Source organism: Hemiscyllium ocellatum, chromosome 22, assembly GCF_020745735.1.
Source record: "Hemiscyllium ocellatum isolate sHemOce1 chromosome 22, sHemOce1.pat.X.cur, whole genome shotgun sequence".
NCBI lineage: Eukaryota > Metazoa > Chordata > Chondrichthyes > Orectolobiformes > Hemiscylliidae > Hemiscyllium > Hemiscyllium ocellatum.
In genome coordinates this window covers 46,768,111-46,782,866 of record NC_083422.1, presented here as the reverse complement: position 1 = coordinate 46,782,866, position 14,756 = coordinate 46,768,111, and the positions used below count along the sequence as shown (strand labels likewise).

The following is a 14,756-nucleotide window of genomic DNA, read 5'->3' as shown; positions in this document are numbered from 1 at the left end:
TTTGTTAGGACCCAAAAATAAAAGATTCTGTTCATGAGCTATCAATGAGATACTACATATTAGTCAGCATCTGAGACAGAAACAAGAAGTTAGTGTTTTCATTGGTAGCCTTTATCAAGAAAAGCCATTTATGCTTCACTAGGCTTTAGACAGGCAAGTTGTGATTGTCTCATTAGGAGTATTGGTATAATTTTCCAGTATTCCTTCAATTGGATCATTGAGCTATACAATTGTGCATGTTTGCAGTTAAAGATTAGAGGAGTGCCCAAGGCCTATTGAGTGAAAGCATTAATTATCTGTATTTACTTTCCCAACATTAATAAAGGACAATGAATGGAGTGCAAGTGGGCTTTGGACATTCTTTTTAGTCCTGCCATTTCTTTTAAATAGCAGAATCACCATGAGTTCTTGTCTAATAATGGTTTCTATATATTTAAGCAAAAATGTACACTTTTCTGCTCTACAGGAGCTGGGGCCTGGGGCACGGCTGCCTCAGCGCCTGCAGTCAGTTTAATAAATTAATTGTCAGAAATGTCCTACCTGTTCAGGCCCAGAACCATTGGACCAGGTGAGACATATTCTTTTTATTTTCTATTGCAGCTGATTTTGGGGTCTCAGCAAAGAATAACAGGACATTGCAACGAAGGGACTCCTTTATTGGGACACCTTACTGGTAAGATGTGATTTTTACTGCTAAGCTTGACTTTGTGAATTGTGAGGGTCTAGTATTATTTATCAGTTTCCAACTGTGTGGATTGTATGTAGTGATTAGTTATTGGTGTCTGGGATTATATGCTTTCCAATGTCCTGCCTCAAATATTCAGTGATGTACTGTACCTGTCTCTCTCTAGGATGGCACCTGAAGTTGTGATGTGTGAGACGTCAAAAGACAAACCTTATGATTATAAGGCAGATATCTGGTCACTTGGTGTCACCCTGATTGAGTTGGCTCAAATGGAGCCACCTCACCATGAGCTGAATCCTATGAGAGTCCTACTGAAAATTGCTAAAGCTGACCCACCCACACTGACGCAACCATCCCGATGGTAAGTATACTTGCGTTGGCAGCTAATTGCAAGCACCTATTTACATTGCAAATTTTAGTGTTTGTAGATTTCTGTGGATATTTCATCCAGAGTTGTTGTATAGTTCAGTGTTATACAAAGAAATCTTGGTTATCCGGCATTTGATTTAACCGAATTTTGGACGATCCAAATAAGATCGCAAGGTCCTGATGCATAGCTAACGATGTTATCCGGCATAGATTTATCCAGCACTTGATTATCTGAACAAAATACTCCCCGTCCGTGTTCTTCGGATGATCGAGGTTCCTTTGTAATTAGATTAGATGTGTGCTACTCAAATCCTTAAATAGTGTCCACTTCACTTGAACACAGTATTATGGTAATCCATCCTGTTCAGTTCTACTCTCCTTGTACTACTGTGGTATCATGTTCATGCACCTCCTCTTGTCCCATCCCTTCTGTTCCATCTTTTAAACAAAAGATGTGTTCAGAAGAAGTGTGGTGGAAATAACAGAATTAGTATCAACAGCTGCAGCCTGAAAAAATAAGTGGAGCAACAGGTAATGATCCAAAACATGTCAAATTTGCTATTGAGTCTGAAAAGCTGTAAAGTGTCTAATTGACAGATGAAATACTGTTCCTCAAGCTTTAATGGAGGTGTTGGGGATGATTAAAGAATGAATGATTTGTGATTAATCTTCAGGTGGGAACCTTCAGGTTTCGTGCTGTATCTGCCCTGGAAATGTTTGGTGGGGAATGTAGGAGCTGCAACAGGTATAAGTAAAAATGAGATCTCAAACTGGTGAAGCTACAACATGGGACTATTTACGTGTCAAACAGAGAAGTATGCAATAGACTGGGCATATTAGATCTAAGCTCTGCAGTCTTGCCACACTTAGCCATAAATGGCAGTAGATGTTTAAGTAACTAGCAGGAGAAGGTGGCTGCACAGGTACCTCCATTTTCAATGATGAGCGAGCCCAGCACAACAATGCAAAAGTTGCTGAAGTGTTGAATTCATCTTCAGTCAGAAGATTTGAGTGGATAATCAGTTCCGGCCACCACCTGAAGTCCCCAGCATCAAAGTCATCAACCGATTTGGTTCAACCAATGTGCAATCGAGAAATGGCTGAAGACCCTGGACACTCAAAGGCTATACGTCCTGACAACATCCTGGCAGTAATACTGAAGATTTGAGAACTAGCCACGTCCCTAGCTGAGCTGTTTCACTACAGCTTCAGCACTGGCATGTATCTGACAATGTCGAAACAATTCTGGATTAGTGGTGCTGGAAGAGCACAGTAGTTCAGGCAGCATCCGAGGAGCAGTCAAATCGACGTTTCGGGGCAAAAGCCCTTCATCAGGAATACAGGAAGAGAGCCTGAAGTGTGGAGAGATAAGTGAGAGGAGGATGGGGGTGGGGAGTAAGTAGCACAGAGTACAATAGGTGAGTGGGGGAGGGGATGAAGGTGATAGGTCGGGGCGGGGGGAGGGTGGAGTGGATAGGTGGAAAAGAATGTAGGCAGGTAGGACAAGTCACGGGGACAGTGCTGAGCTGGAAGTTTGGAACTGTGGTGAGGTGGGGGAAGGGGAAATGAGGAAACTGTTGAAGTCCACATTGATGCCCTGGGGTTGAAGTGTTCTGAGGTGGAAGATGAGCTGTTCTTCCTCCAGGCATCTGGTGGTGAGGGAGCGGTGGTGGAGGAGGCCCAGGACCTCCATGTCCTCAGCAGAGTGGGAGGGAGAGTTGAAATGTTGGGCCATGGGGTGGTGTGGTTGATTGGTGTGGGTGTCCCGGAGATGTTCCCTAAAGCGCTCTGCAAGGAGGCGTCCAGTCTCCCCAATGTAGAGGAGACCGCATCGGGAGCAACGGATACAATAAATGATATTGGTGGATGTGCAGGTAAAACTTTGTGGATGTGGAAGGCTCCTTTAGGGCCTTGGATAGAGGTGAGGGAGGAGGTGTGGGCGCAGGTTTTGCAATTCCTGTGGTGGCAGGGGAAGATGCCAGGATGGGAGGATGGATTGAAGGGGGGGAGCGTGGACTTGACCAGGTAGTCACAGAGGGAATGGTCTTTGCGGAAGGCGGAAAGGGGTGGGGAGGGAAATAAATCCCTGGTGGTGGGGTCTGTTTGGAGGTGGCGGAAATGTTGGCGGATGATTTGATTTATGCGAAGGTTGGTAGGGTGGAAGGTGAGTACCAGGGGCGTTCTGTCCTTGTTACGGTTGGAGGGGTAGGGTCTGAGGGCGGAGGTGCGGGATGTGGACGAGATGCGTTGGAGGGCATCTTTTAATCACATGGGAAGGGAAATTGTGGTCTGTAAAGAAGGAGGCCATCTGATGTGTTCTGTGGTGGAACTGGTCCTCCTGGGAGCAGATGCGGAGGAATTGGGAATGTGGGATGGCATTTTTGCAGGAGGTGGGGTGGGAAGAAGTGTAATTCAGGTAGCTGTGGGAGTTGGTGGGTTTGTAAAAAATGTCAGTATCAAGTCAGTCATCATTAGTGGAGATGGAGAGGTCTAGGAAGGGGAGGGAGGTGTCAGAGATGGTCCAAGTAAATTTAAGGTCAGGGTGGAATGTGTTGGTGAAGTTGATGAATTGCTCAACCTCCTCGCGAGAGCATGAGGTGGCACCAAAGCAGTCCTCAATGTAGTGGAGGAAGAGGTGGGGAGTGGTGCTGGTGTAATTGCAGAAGACCGACTGTTTTATGTAGCCAACAAAGAGACAGGCATAACCGGGGCCCATATGGGTGCCCATGGCTACCCCTTTGGTCTGGAGAAAGTGGGAGGATTTGAAGGAGAAATTGTTAAGGGTGAGGACCAAATGAAAGAGAGTGTTGGTGAAAGGATGTTGGGAGGCCCTGGTCATGGCGGATGGAGGTGTAAAGGGATTGGATATCCATGGTGAAGATGAGGTGTTGGGGGCTGGGGAAACTGAAGTCTTGGAGGAGGTGGAGGGTGTGGGTGGTGTCTCGAACGTATGTGGGGAGTTCCTGGACCAGGGGGGATAGGACAGTGTCGAGGTAGGTAGAAATGAGTTCAGTGGGACAGGAGCATAATGAAACAATGGGTCGGCCAGGGTGGTCAGGCGTGTGGATCTTGGGAAGAAGGTAGAACCGGGCAGTGCGGGGGTTCCCGGACTATGAGGTTCGAAGCTGTGGGTGGGAAATCTCCTGAGGTGATGAGGTTCTGTATGGTCTGGGAGATGATGGTTTGGTAATGGGGGGTGGGGTCATGGTCAAGGGGGCAGTAGGAAGAGGTGTCCTCTAGTTTGCGTTTGGCTTTAGCGGTGTAGAGGTCAGTGCGCCAGACTACCACTGCACCCCCTTTATCTGCTGGATTGATGGTGAGGTCGGGATTGGAGCAGAGGGATTGGAGGGCTGCGCGTTGTGAGGCTGAGAGGTTGGAGTGGGGGAGGGGGGTAGACAGGTTGAGGCGGTTAATGTCCTGGCGGCAGTTGGAAGTGAAGAGGTCGAGGGCAGGTAATAGGCCAGCGCAGGGTGTCCAGGTGGATGCAATGTGTTGGAGGCGGGTAAAGAGGTCCTCAGAAGGTGGGGCGGGTGTCCTGATAGTGAACGTAATCTCGGAGGCGAAGGCAGCGGAAGAATTGTTCGATGTCACGACGTGTATTAAATTCATTGATGCGTGGACGGAGGGGGATGAAGGTGAGCCTTTGCTGAGGACTGATTGTTCGTCCTCAGTGAGGGGAAGATCTGGAGGGATGGTGAAAACTCGGCAGGGCTGGGAGCTGGGATCTGGTGTGGGTGTGGAGCTGGGAGTGGGGGTAGAGCCGGTAACTGGAGTGGGTGTGGTGGTGGGGGGAATGCTGCTGGAGACATGAGCAGGGCTGGTGTTCCCCTCAGGGTTCTGGGCGAGCGGGGATGATAGTGGGATCTGTGGGGGGGGCGTGTCAGCAGAATGTAGGTAAGTGGCGTTGGTGGGGCAGAAGTGGTGGCAAACACGGCAGTGGGGGGGGCGGAAGTCACGGAGTGTGTGACATCAGCGATGATGTGAGGGGCGGAAGTGATGTTATGTGTGGTGCATGAGGAATTGTGAGGGCTGGAAGTGGTTGTGGGAGTGGCCATGATGAGGGCGGAATTGACATCATCAATCAGCATGGGGGTAGCAGCTGTACCAGCCGCATGCCAGGGGTATCTACTGGACTGTTTGAGGAGCGCTGGTTATGGAGGTGGGTAGATAAAAGGTTGTTGTACTTACAGTTTTTGATGTTTTGAGATGGAGTTGAAATATTGTTTGTTGAGAGTATGAATTCTCCTGAGGATGTAGTGCAGAGTGAGTCCTTTGCAATTCTGAAAGTGTGGTCCACAGCTGAGGCAGGGCAGACTGTAGAAAAAATGCTGACTTATGTCTTGCACACACAATGCGGGACAAATTCAACCAAGTTAATTACTGCCTTATCAGTGTAATCTTGATCATCAGCATGGTAATGGAAAGGATCATTAACAGTGCAACCAAGCAGCACTTGCAAAGCAATAACCTGCTCACTGATGCTCAATTTGGGTGTCTCCATGGCCACTTGACTTTGTGACCTCAATCTTGGTCCAAAGATGGACAAAGGAACTAAATTCCAGAGATGAGTTGAGTGACTACTCTTAACATCCATGCTGCATTTGACCAAGAATATCATCAAGGAATCCCAGCAAAACCACAGTAATTGTGAATCAGGAAATTTTTCTGCTGGTTAGAGTTGTAACTATTCAGAGGAAGCTGGTTTTAATCATTGGAGTCCTGTATCCATCCACGTAAAAACCTAGACAACATGACCAAGACCAGGCATGAACTTTATGTGACATGAACTTTACATGGTACATATGTGCCAGGCATATTCAACAAGAGAGAATCTATTTATAACTCTATAATATTTACTGGCAAACACATTACTGATTTGCTGATTCAGTCAGTTGCTGAACTTAAGCATGCAGGTGCAGCAGGCAGTAAAGAAGGCAAATGGTAAGTTGGTTGTCATTGTGAGAGGATTTGAGTACAGGAGTTGGATGTGTTGTTGCAACTATACAGGGCCTTGGTGAGACCACACCTACAATATTGAATGGCTACAAGTGAAGGTCAAATAGGGATTATTGCATTGGGTTACATTGCCTATTTCCTAAGTGCCTGTTCACCATGTATAAGGCACAAGCCAGAAATGTGATGGAATTTTGCCTAGATGGGTGCTGCTTGTCTCAGGTGGTTTGTCACCCACATCAGAAGCCCATGGATTTAAACCTTATGGTAGAACTTCACCACATAGTTTAGGATGACTTTTGAGTGGAGAACTTGGAGGTTGCAGCTATCAATCCAAATCATCTACAAGCACAAATGCTTTTGCCACCATCAGTGATGAACAGAACCCAGCTGGCTGGCTGTGAGGCCACTGAGCTTCCATCTATGAATCTGGATTTACTAGCAGATCTTTTCTATTTTTGCCTTACTACACCTATCAAAATAGCATATTTCTGGTGAATATAGCTCTCCATAATGATGCTTTTTTTTGGGTTCTGTAGATTGCATCATTCCTTCCTGTAGGAGGAATGCATAATGTGTATTGGCTGGTGCAAGATCTTTCAAGCGTAATCATTTGTCCAGTGGAGAGCACTAATGGTAGATGTCAGAAATCCGAGAACCTATGTTGCACATTTCTTTCTGATGGGAAATGGTGACAGTAGCAGGGCAGCATTTAAATACTTCTCTGCATGTGATCCAGAGGGAATTAGCCAATTGGATTCAAAATTGGCTTGAAGGTCGCAGACAGAAGGTGGTTGTAGAGGGCTGCTTTTTGGACTGGAGGCCTCTGACCAGCAGTGTGGCATAGGTACTGGTGCTGGTCCCTTGCTTTTTGTTATTCATATAACGATTTTGATGTGAATATAAAAGGCATATAATAAGTTTGCAAATTACGTTAAAAGAGGTGGTTAGTGGACACTCTAAGATTATGTCAGAGTACAATGGGACCTTGATCAGATGGGCCAGTAGGCCGAGGAGTGGCAGATGGAGTTTAATTTAGATGAATGTGAGGTGTTGCATTTTTGTAAAGCAAACCAGTACAAGACTTGCAGATAATGATAGAGCCTTGGGGAGTGTAACCAAACAGACCCAGAAATGTTGGTGCATAGTTCCTTGAAAGTGAAGTCGCAGGTAGACAAGGTGGTGAAGAAGTTGTTTGGCACACTTGCCTTCATCGGTCAGTGTATTGAGTATAGCAGTAGGGAGGTCATGTGGCTGTACAAGACATTGATGATGCCACTTTTAGAATACTGCGTATAGTTGTGGTTGCCCTTCTACAAAAAGAGTGTTGTTAAACTTGAGAGGGTGCAGAAAAGATTGACAAATATGTTGCTGGGACTGGAGGATTTGAGTTATAGGGCAAAGTTAAATAGGCTGGGACCTTTTCCCCCTGGAGTAACAGAGGCTAAGGGGTGTCCTTCTAGAGGTTTATAAAATCATGAGTGGCATGAATTTAGTCAAGGTCTATTTCCAGGGGTTGGAGAAGTCCGAAACTAGAGGATATAGGTTTAAGGTGAGAGGGGAAGATTTAAAAAGAATCTGAAAGGTAACTTTTCAATGCAGAGTTAGTGCGTATAAGAAACGAGCTGCCAGAGGAAGTGGTGGAGGCTGATACAATTAGAACATTTAAAAACATCTGGATAGGTATATGAATAAGAAGGGTTTAGATAGATACTGGCCAAATGCTGGCAAGTGAAACTAGATGAGTTCAGGATATCTGGTTGGTATTGATGAGTTGGAGCAAAGAGTTTGTTTCCATGCTGTATGCCTCTGACTGAAAGATTTATCTGCTGACTAAAATGAACTAACACTCCCTTTACCTGCTCATGTGGATGTTGAAAAGATTGTGACACTATTGAAAGATGAATAGGAAGTTGAATATCTATTGCTAAGTTGCATCATTTAAACAGATTTCAAAAACAGAAATTGTCAGAAAAACTCAGCAGGTCTGGCAGCATCTGTGGACAGAAGGCAGAGTCAACATTGAAGGTCCAGTGACCCTTCTTCAGAAGGTCAGCAGTCACATGACACCAGATTATTGTCCAACAGGTTTACTTGAAATCTCAAGCTTTCAAAGCGCTGCTTGTTTTGTCAGGTGACTTCACCTGAAGAAGGGACAGCACTCTGAAAGCTTGTGATATCAAATAAACTAGTTGGACTATAATCTGGTGTCATATGACTTCTGACCTCGTCTACCCCAGTCCAGCACCTGCATACCCTCTTCAGAACTAACCAAATTTTGGATACTCACACCATGTTGGTCATCATTTGTAGTGTAGTTGTGTACAGGCCATCCCTTTGTTGCAAACAGTTTCTGTTCTTGGGTCTGTTTGCAAGTCATTTGTATACAAATCAGAACACAATGAAGAGAATATAAAGTAGACATTCATTAGTTCAGGAAATGTTTGTTATGTTGGATCTTTAAAATTACACCCCTGTAAGTATAAGCATTCATACATCAGGCATCTTGTCTGATCTGTTATTGTGTGGACACAATAGTCCAATGCCCTCCTGTGCTGCTAATACATTCAGTGTTGACTTCTGTGATGATTTTAGCTGAGCCTAACAGCCAGTTCACGCATTGTGTGTAACTCTTTATCAGAGCTGGACACCAGTTGCTGATTGACTTTTGCAGTTATTGTTTTCCATTTCTAATCCTTGCATTTCATGCCTTTTATGAAAGTTTGTTTCATTGCAGTTCATGGGATATCACTGTGCATACCATCATGTTGATATGTTTCTGATAGTTATGATAAGGTGTTCATAAAGTTCTTGCATACCATCTAGTGACTGCTGTTTCTTTGTGTAGGTCTCCTGAGTTCAGTGATTTTCTGAAGAAGGCATTGGAGAAGAATGTTGAAGTGAGGTGGTCATCCCAGCAGTTGCTACAGGTGAGTATGTAATCAGTGTTTGATCAATACTGAATGGGAAACAGCTTCACATTCTGACATGCACCAGGGGATACTGAACCGAACATGTTAGAAGATGTTATTGTATTCCGTCCCGATTGTAATATACAACTGTGACCATTTAAGACCTAACTGTGACCATTTAAGACCTAACTGTGAGCAGTCCAAATTACAAAGATAACTGACTTTTGCAAATGGAACTGTTAACATTTATAATATTGTTACTGCATTGGTGACCCAAAGGCTTGGAAATAATCCTTCAGAGACTTGTTCAGTTCCCGTCGGCATGGTATTTAAATTCAATTAATTCATAAATCTGTCATAAAAAACTTGCCTAAATAATGGTACTGTGAAACTACCATTTTAAAAAGCCCCATCTGCTTCACGAGCATCCATTAGAGAATGAAATCCACCATCCTTACTCAGGCAGGCCTACACGTAACTCCAGATAACAGCAATGTGCTTGACTCTTAAATGCTCTCTGACGAGGTCTTTCAAGCCACTCTGTTACATCAAAACCATCACAGAGAAGTCAACACTGATTTTAGCTGCACCAAATGGATTATAGCAATTCAAGCTTTACTATCTTCCCAAACAATTAGACCTTAGCAATAAATGATGCTCTTGTCAGCAATGCTCTTTTCCTAGAAGCTGGCTGCACTAATAATCTAGGGTACACTAAGGGAGTGCTGCACTGTATCTTCAAATCTCTAGAGTCCTGTCTGCTCTGTCAGTTTGATTCAGATCTCAGTATTAGCAGATCACAAGTAAAGCAGCATGGAACTGGAGTCTGATCCTACCCTAAGTTAACTGTAAAGATAGGCAGGTTCTTGTAGTTATCGCAAGGTAATGTTTGAAGACTGAAATTCCTGGTCAATTTTTCCAGTCACTCAACTCAGGAATATCGATCAGTTAATTCAGCTCAGTCTAAGGATGGAACTTCAGTCTTTTCGGATTCTTATGGTTCAGTGTCAGGTGGACAGTGCATTAGCCCGTGGAGTGACGGGAGAGGCCCAGGCATTCTGTTGTGTTCTGGGTGCAGGTGGAGCTTCACTGGCCTGTCAGAATTTATAGCCCACTCATTCTGTGCAACAGCTGGTTTCTATATTGGAATATCCCATCAGAGTCTGCAGATTTAGAATTCAAACAGAAACAGCTGAAGGGAACACAGAGCTGCTTTGTGGCGTCTACATTCTCTTATACGAAGATCATAAGAAAAATAGCAGCTTCATGTCTGTCAGATTTTGCTGTTTTGGCCTAATGCCCCAATCATCTGTGAGTATAAATCAGAGCTTTGTTCGATGATTGCTTGTGTACCTGCATTTGCATTAAAATACTGCTTCACAGTTTTACCACTGTGATCTCATTTTAGTGTTTTTGAATTTACACGATCCCAGAGTTATGAAGGGGGTGGAGAGATCAATGAGTGGGTGAGCGGGGGAACATTTACAGTTGTACAGCAACTTTTGTACACAAATTGAGTCATGGCATACATGTATTTGTCGTAGAACTACACCTCAAAATACTTGTGTTGTCTTGAGCATACAAGTGTATAGTGAACTAAATGTACCCTGGAGAACAGACAGTTAGGATTCCAACTGCAATATAAAATAGAGGTAGCTATAACAAACATCATCACCAACCTCCCACTTACTCCATTCCTCCCAAATTCTACTTTCTGCTTATCACTGGATCGAACTCAAGGCACCAAAATGGAGGCCAATGTCTGCCAGAATTTTGCCACAGAGCACACGGGAAACGATAGTATAATTAAACTGTCTCATTGTTCTATAACTGCCGTCAAGGCCTTTGTGACCCCAAAATTTCATTATTTGGGAACCCCTGAGTTAGAGACTTTGTGAGCTCCAGATCATTGGTGCTGAGAACATGTAAGGTGTTCATCAAGCAATAGTGTTTAGCGAAGCATCATGACAGCAAGTAAGCTTTAATTCAGTCAAGTGATTCTGAAACTGTTCCACTTCATTAACCTTTACACAATGCTAATCCAGAATTAATTTCCATTACACCTTTTCTCTGTGCTGATCCAGAATCAGTCACATTCCCCATTAATCTATTTCTGATACTAATTCAGAACCAACTCTTATTGTTCATTTTATTATCTGCAGCAAAGGGTAAAAACTTAAGAAATTGAAATGGAGCATTCTAGAATTGTATGATAGATGCAGCAACATCTGAAGAGACAAATTAGCATTCCATTTAAGATCCGGATCAGTAGAATGATCCTGCCAGAGATATTAACTGTTCAATGCTGATGACCACTGTGCATTTCTAAAAAAAAACAGAAAAGGCTGGAAAAACTTAGGTTTGGGCATCATCTGTGGAAGGAAATAGTTAATTTTTCATATGGATGATGTTCCATCAGGACTATATACATTTCTGGCTGTTTTTTTCAGATTTTTGGGTTTTCTTAAGCTCTGTGGAAATATAGGTCATTTTGCTCCAGGTCAGCTTCAGTTCATGTTTAAAATTAGTTGGTGTAAGTGATGCTGGAGACCTTAAGAACATGGTAGAGCCTCAACATCTCTTTACTTTCTCAATGAATGCTCTACTGCTGCTTGATGCAGTTACATCACAGTGATAGAGGGGGAGCCAAATTTGGGACGCATATCTGATGACTGGCAGTAGCTCAGGACATGAGGGATTTTCTTTAGATCCATCATTTGCGTGTGTGTGTCACTGTCTTGGCTAGCACTTATTTTCCATCCCTAAATACCGCTGAGAAGCTGGTGGTAAGTCATCTTTTTGAACAGCTATAATCAGTGTGTTGTAGGTACACGGTGCTGGGAGGAAAGGAATTTCAGACTTTTGACTTAGCGACAGTTAAGGAATGGCAATATAGTTCCAAATTATGATGATGATTGGCTTGGAAGAGCTCTTGCAGGTGGTTGTGCATGCCTCTGCTGTATTTTTCTTGGTGGTCACAGATTTGGGATTACCATGGCCTATTGTGTGTAAGTTAGTTTTGTTTTTCTAAATCTGTTTTTTTTCCCCCTTTCTAGCATCCATTTGTGGTGAACGTTAACAGCAATAAGCCAGTGAGGGAGTTGATTGCAGAAGCAAAGGCAGAGGTAACAGAGGAGATTGAAGAGAGCAAGGAGGATGAAGAGGAGGAGGATTCTGAAAATGCAGCAGTGAGTATCAGATATGCCAGGCCAGCGCAGAAATTACAAAATGTAGAAGTTTGGCTGGTAAGGTGATGGTTAGGTTACTTGCTTTCCAGCTTTGTGTCCATAGGTTTACATCGATCACCTTTTCAACTCTCAAGCATGATCACCCATTTAATCTTGATTTGAATCACCTTGAATTGGGTAGAAGGTACTGATTTGTCAGGCCTTGTACTTCAATTTGTGGGAACCTGAATGTCATCGACCTTTGAATATCGGAATAAAAAGTACTTTGTTGTGGAGAGGTATTTATTAATTAAAATCTCATAGGGAATTCAGAAGAAAGTTCATTACCCAGTGATGAATATGTAGAACCCATTACCACAGGGAGTAGTTGAAACAAATAATAGAAATGAATTCAAGGGGAAGCTAGACAAGTCTATATGAGAAAAAGGTTTCAATAATAAATTTAAAGGATTCCTTATTTCAGTGATTAGAGTTGAAAGGCTCACTTGTTAAGAAACCTGGATCTTAAGCCACTTGCCATTTTGCAGTCTTGTTCATCAAGGGGACGTGAGTTTGTCTTGGAGCTTTGAAAGGTTTCACCAAATTTTGCCTTATTCTTATCACAGATTGTCAATAGAGTCATAGAGGTGTACAGCATGGAACCCTTTGGTCCAAATCGTCCATGCCAACCAGATATACCTAAAGTAATCTAATCTCATTTGTCAGCATTTGGTCCATATCCCTCTAAATCTTTCTTATTAATACATCCATCCAGATGCCTTTGAAATGTTGTAATTGTACCAGCCTCCTCCACTTCGTCTGGCAGCTCATTGCAGAGACACACCACCCTCTGTGAAAAGGTTGCCCCTTGGGTCCCTTTAAATCTCTCTCCACTCCCCTTAAACTATGTCCTCGAGCTTCTGACTCCTGCACACCAGGGAAAAGAATTTGGCTGTTCACCCTATCTATGCCCCTCATGATTTTATAAACCTCTAAAAGGCCCACCCCACAGCCTCTGATGCTCCAGGGAAGCTAGCCCTAGACTATTCAGCCTCTCCCTAGAGCTCAAACCTGGTAAAATCCTTGTGGATCTTTTCTGAACCCTTTCAAATTTCACAACATTCTTCCAGTAGGAGGGAGACCAGAATTGCATACAATATTCCAAAAATTGGTTCGGCAATGTCCTGTACAACTGCAACATGACCTCCCAACTCTTATGCTCAATGCATTGACCAAGAAAGGCAAGCATACCAACGTTTGCCTTCACTATCCTATCTATTTGCGACTCCATTCTCAAGGAACAATGAACCTGCATTCCAAGGTCTCTTTATTCAGCAACTCACTCCAGGACCTTACAATTAAGTGTATAAGTCCTGTGCTGATTTGAGCCTCATATTTATCTAAATTAAACTCCAAATGCTCCTCCTTGATCCATCAGCCCATCTGATCAAGATACCATGGTACACAGGTAACCTTTTTTTTTAGATTAGATTACTTAGTGTGGTAACAGGCCCTTCGGCGCAACAAGTCCACACCAACCCTCCGAAGAGCAAACCACCCAGACACATTCCTCCACATATACCCCTTCACCTAACTTTATGGGCAATTTAGCATGACCAATTCACCTAACCTGCACGTTTTTGGACTGTGGGAGGAAACCGGAGCACCTGGAGGAAACTCACACAGACATGAGGAGAATGTGCAAACTCCACACAGACAGTTGCCTGAGGCAGGAATTGAACCCAGGTATTTGGTGCTGTGAGGCAGCAGTGTTAACCACTGTGCCACCATGCTGCCCACCTTCTTTGCAGTCCAGTACACCTCCAACTTTGGTGCATTTGTAAACTTGCTAACCATACCTCCTACATTGATATCCAAATCATTCATATAAATGACTAAAAGCAGTGGACCCAGCATCAATCCTTATGGCACACTGCTGGTCACAGGCCTCCAGTCTGAAAAACAACCTTCCACCATCACCCTTTGTCTTCTACCTTTGAGCCAGTTCTGTATCCAAATGGTTAGTTCTCCCTGTATTCAACGTGATCTAACCTTGCTAATTAGTTACCATAAGGAGCCTTGTGGAATGCCTTACTGATGTCCATATAAGATCACGTCGTTCATTCTGCCGTCATCAATCCTCTTCATTACTACTTTGTTTAATAATAGTTTGTAATTTCACAAAACAGCAAAGGGCAGGGATGTAACCATCTCTTCACTGATCATAAACTTAGCTGGATTAGCTTAAGAAAGTAGGTCAACGGCTAGTAATTTTGCAACGAGCAACTCACCTCCTCACTCCCTGCAGTCTGCCCATCATCCAAAATGCTCAAATCTGGAGTGTGATGGAACATTCCCTATTTCTCTGGGCAAATGCGACTCCAAAACATTCAGGTTTGACCCCATCCAAGATAAAATAGCACAGGTTATTGACACACCATCTTCCACCTTAAACATTCATTTCCTCTACTGCACACAATGGCAGCAGAGTCTACCATCTACAAAGAGATGTGCAGCATAGAAATAGATCTTTTGGTCCAATTAGTCCATGCCAATCAGATATCTTAACTTAATCTAGACCCATTTGCCAGTACTTGGCCCATATCTCTCTAAACCTTTCCTATTCGTGTATCCAACTAGATGGCTTTCAAATGTTGTAATTATTCAGCC

The 14,756-nt window shown here is 43.6% G+C and overlaps 1 protein-coding gene across 4 annotated transcripts in view; it reads left to right on the top strand.

Annotated features, from left to right (window-relative positions):
• slka (STE20-like kinase a) overlaps positions 1-14,756 on the top strand; it is a 170,543-nt gene that overhangs the window by 93,384 nt on the left and 62,403 nt on the right. For all 4 annotated transcript variants that reach the window (XM_060842164.1, XM_060842162.1, XM_060842161.1 and 1 more), the window contains exons 5-8: positions 601-673; positions 852-1,046; positions 8,856-8,937; positions 11,976-12,107. In XM_060842164.1, the coding sequence (XP_060698147.1) occupies positions 601-673; positions 852-1,046; positions 8,856-8,937; positions 11,976-12,107 (482 nt within the window). The remainder of the gene's footprint in view (positions 1-600; positions 674-851; positions 1,047-8,855; positions 8,938-11,975; positions 12,108-14,756) is intronic.